At 36.3% G+C, this 4,381-nt stretch overlaps 1 protein-coding gene across 2 annotated transcripts; it reads left to right on the forward strand.

Moving 5' to 3' along the window:
• The first annotated feature begins 267 nt into the window (after window positions 1-267).
• On the forward strand, window positions 268-3,916 carry LOC132184714 (uncharacterized). Of its 2 annotated transcripts, none has more exons than XM_059598443.2 (3): window positions 268-1,024; window positions 2,073-3,507; window positions 3,627-3,916. In XM_059598443.2, exons 2-3 carry the CDS (start codon window positions 2,113-2,115, stop codon window positions 3,648-3,650), a joined length of 1,419 nt encoding a protein of 472 aa, XP_059454426.2. In that variant the 5' UTR covers window positions 268-1,024; window positions 2,073-2,112; the 3' UTR covers window positions 3,651-3,916. The 2 variants fall into 2 exon arrangements, with proteins under 2 accessions (XP_059454426.2, XP_088374513.1); XM_088518387.1 differs by having other exon boundaries at window positions 2,098-3,507.
• The last annotated feature ends 465 nt before the right edge of the window (window positions 3,917-4,381 follow it).

Below are 4,381 nucleotides of genomic sequence, written 5' to 3' on the forward strand. Positions count from 1 at the left end.
CAGGTACCGTTTGCGGGAAAAAAGGAGAGGACGGTGGACCCACAAGGCGATGATTAATTTAATATGATATGATTATGAGCGTGTTTATAGCGCTTTCTAGTTTTTGCCTACTAAACAATTTAGGACTCAGGAGCAGGAGGAGAACAAGAAACGACCTCGTTTTGCTTCTTTGACCAACATCCCCATTGGTTGGCTAGAAAAGCACATGGTTTTGGCAGAATCATTCTATTTCTCCACTTGCTCATTTGGTTTCTGTTGGATATTTTTCCTAATATCCATCCTGCTATTGTAAGAAAAGCAAAGCGTCGTGTTGGAGAAAAGCAAGTCTGGTTTTTGAAGCCTTTTTTTGTCGCTCCCCAGAGGGACCCTCTTGGGCAAGAGTCTGGAATCTTGGAAAGGAGAGAGAGAGAGAGAAATTTGCATTGATGGGCCTGCTATTTTTGATCAATTTGGCATTGGGTGTCATTTGGAAATTGGGTTCAAGTTTTAACTCTCTTTCCTTAATAGAGTTGCATGAGTAAGTTTCATGTAGCTTCCTAGAAACCGCACAGGGTTGTTCTTATTTGAGTTTGTGCTCTTCTGGGTTGCGAAGCAGACAGGGTAGTTGTGTTTTGTCTGTCTTGTGCATTGACACTGTTTGTCTTGTTTGATTTGTTATCAAGAAAGAATCACAGCGGATTTTTTTTTATCACTGGAGTCTTGGAAGGGATAGAATTTGCATTGATACGCTTGCTATTTTTGCTCAATTTGGCATTGGGCAAGTTTTAACTCTCTTTCCTTATTAGAATTGCAAGAATAAGTTTCATGTAGCTTCCTAGAAACCACAAGGTTGTTCTTATTTGAGTTCATGCTCTTCTGGGTGGTGAAGCAGACAGGGTGGTTGGTTTCCGTGTGACTTCTGCATTGGCACATTGTTGGTGTTTGTTGATTTGTTCTCAAGAAAGAGTCACAGAGGCTTTTTCATCACTTGGGTCTTGCTCTGAGAAATCATATTTCATTTGATCACTCTGTACACAACAACCAGGTAAAGTCACCTTCCTTTCTGGGTTTCCTTCTCTCTTTTTCTTTTTGTGTTTATATGTTTGTGATATTTGTATAGCTTTCATTATCTTTTTCTTTATGTCCTCCCAATTAATGCAATTTGCCCCTTTATTCAATTTTCTGGGAACATTGGCCCTCTTCAATTAATGAACCAGAAATAATTTTGAAGTAATTACGAGGCTTTCGTCTTTCCAAACCAGAAACATAAGACAGCATCAAGTACCATTTTCATGTTATCAAAGGACAGGCTGCTTTCAAAAGAATGATTTTTCAGAACCAGGCCCATATTGTTTTTGATCCTTTTCCCCTTAGGAAAATTTTTCTCTGGAGTTGTAGTCGAATTCTTCGGGAAAACTCTTCTGAAAGTATATTTCATTCAAACAGTCTCTGAAAACTTGTTTTCTGTGTGTGCACGCACGCACGCACGACCAAACAAGAAACCTTATGTTTGTTAATATGTTTTGAAGGGTGTTTATTATTTTTGGTTTTAGATAGTGTTTGATGTGATATATATAATGGTGATAACTGTTTTTTCTATTTTTAAAAGTGTTTTGTGTTTTGGTTAAAACCTCATGTTTTTTTGTTAATGTGTTTTGAATGGTGTTTTTTTTTTTTTGGCGGCTTAAAAAGTATTTGATATTGTTTTTCAATTTTTAGAAGTGTTTTTGTGTTTTGGATAAAACCTTATGTTTGTTAATGTGTTTTGAAGGGTGTTTTTTTTTTTCTTTGAAAAAGTGTTTGATTTGGGGTGAAAATTGTTTTTCAAAATGTTTTGAAGTGCTTGAAGTTTTGGATTTTTTTTGTTAATGTTTTTGTTTTGAGAAACAGAAAATAAAAGATAAAAACAAAAGTTTTAACATACTTTTGAAAACTTCTTTGGGAGTTTTAATGGAGAGGAGAGGATTAAGCCTCAAATATATGTGTGTTCACTTGCAGAATCATGTTTGTCAACTTATCACTCTAGTTTTGAAAAATTGACCCCTAGGTTTATGAATGATGCTGATAGAAAATTTCGGTTCTTTTGTGCTCAGAGCTGAGTTTTAGTAACTTCTACAGCCTATCAACTGAACCATGGCTGAAAGCATGTGTTCTGCAATGTCGGAAGCTGATATTATAGCTCTAAAGGAAACTCTTCAAGCTCAACAACAACTTCTCCAAAAACTGTACAGCGAGTTGGATGAGGAAAGAGAAGCCTCAGCTTCTGCAGCTAGTGAAACTTTGTCCATGATACTGCGTTTGCAAGGAGAGAAGGCTGCTGTACAGATGGAAGCAAATCAATATAAGAGAATGGCAGAAGAAAAGATGTCTCATGCCGAGAATTCTCTTTTTATTTTTGAAGATGTTATCTACCAGAAAGAAATGGAAATTGCATCTCTGGAGTTTCAGGTTCAGGCTTATAGGTGCAAATTTCTTAGCATGGGTTGTAGTGATTTGGGTGCCTACGACTGTAGATATCCAGAGACTCTTTTTTTGCAAAGAAGTGATTTATGCAAGGTGGAAACGGGTGCTAATAGCAATGTCAGAAGATTGAACTCTCTGCCTCCAATTCAACTCAAAGATCCCCATTTGAAGAACAGTAATTTAGAAAGAGAATTATCCCCAATCCCCGTGTCAGATTTGATTCCAAAAATAGTGAAGAAAAAAACAGAACAGGAAGTTAATGTTCAAAACTTTGATTTTGAGAAGAAATCAGGAAATTCCACTGGTGAAACCTTTGATTCATACTGGAAGAAGATCAAAAAGTTAGATGAACGAGTAAAAGAGATATCAGATTGCAAAGTTTCTAGAGATGATTCTGCAAACTTGAAGGGTGAGTCAATTCCTTGTTCATTGCTTCCACAAGTAAGCATTGAAAAATTATGTGAACCGACAAGTGGAGAAAGTATTACTAATTTGGAGAAAGTTAAACTTCAAGAAAATATACAGGAAAGGGAGGCAATTGTTAATTATTCTTGCTCCTCAACTGTACAGGATATTTTTGAAGTCCCTCAAAGTAATGAGATTTGTGAAGCATACGAATGTCAGAAGAGCGAAAGGAGCAAGTTGATTTTGGAAGGTGAGAACAGGCTAGGAAAGCCAGATTTGGTCTCCGAGGATACCTTTAGATTACAATTCAAAGATGAAACAGATAGGACAAAGAAAATGTTTCTTTGTGCAAACTATGATAATGAATTATCTTTAGCAAGAAATGAAGTAAATGTTGACTGCAATATGGCTCTTGTTCACCCGACGACAAGTGTTGCTGAATCTCAAGCAAAGATTCAGCAATTGTGTCAGAGAATTGAGTGGCTTGAGAGAGAGAGAAATTTTCCCAGGCAAGAAATTAGTGACGTAGGGGAAGAGGAGTTGAAGTTGTTAAAGGAGATTCGTGAGCAAATTAATACAATACAGACTGAGTTAAGAAGTTGGAGAACTAAGAAATCCCGTAAACCAGAAGATGAACAGTCCCTAGATATCCTTGCTGAGGTATGACTCTCTCTTTCTTATGTTTTGTTTCCAAGTGCGTGCTGGATTCCTGATTTCTTCATGCATATATGCTCACCCTTAACGAAAAAGTTTGATAACATGACCAATTTTGTGGACAGGCAATGCTATACTTTTGGCTTTAAGAAATCAATTGGCACCATTTAGATGAAAACTTTCACGCATCATTGCAGACATGCTTGACACAAAGGATCGAGTAAGAGTATCTTTCCAGCCAATGGGGTGAACAAACAGTTTTATGTTTTTTGATTTGATTTGAATGTCTTTCATGGAAATGTTTTTCTTCTGAACTTGAGATATAGGTTGTAAGTAACATACATACCTTTCTGTATTTGGAGAGTGCTCTTTTTAATTTTTTTTTCCTAACAGTATAGTGTATTTTTTGTTTCATACTAATGAAAATAGTTGTATTGCATATCACGGAACAAAATCTTTTCTGCATTTTCCTAACAGTATAGATTGTAAGTATCTCTTTGTTCAAAACTATAAACTAAAAAGAAGTGCAAAGAAATTCCGATGCTGTCCTGTTATCAACATATCCACTGAAAATCTGTTGTTCTTTCTGTTCTAATCCAGTCTTCTTTAGAATGTGCATCTTTTGCACGGCCGTGCAGCTGAGTAGGCCACTCTGCTCTCTGCAACTCCCTATGAAACTTATATGCGCTCTACCATAAAGACGCTCTCAAATTTATCAGTTCCACAATTAATTTTTATCAGTTCACAAAAATTATCCTTTTGACTACTGTAGTACATCTTTTCTACATATATGCAAAATTATCTGCTTTTGGGTTTTGTGGAAGGCAAGTATAAAATAGTGGCATGATGCTGCATGGACCCACTATATTAGCACTCGATT

Source organism: Corylus avellana, chromosome 7 (assembly GCF_965113065.1).
Source record: "Corylus avellana chromosome 7, dhCorAvel1.hap1.2, whole genome shotgun sequence".
NCBI lineage: Eukaryota > Viridiplantae > Streptophyta > Magnoliopsida > Fagales > Betulaceae > Corylus > Corylus avellana.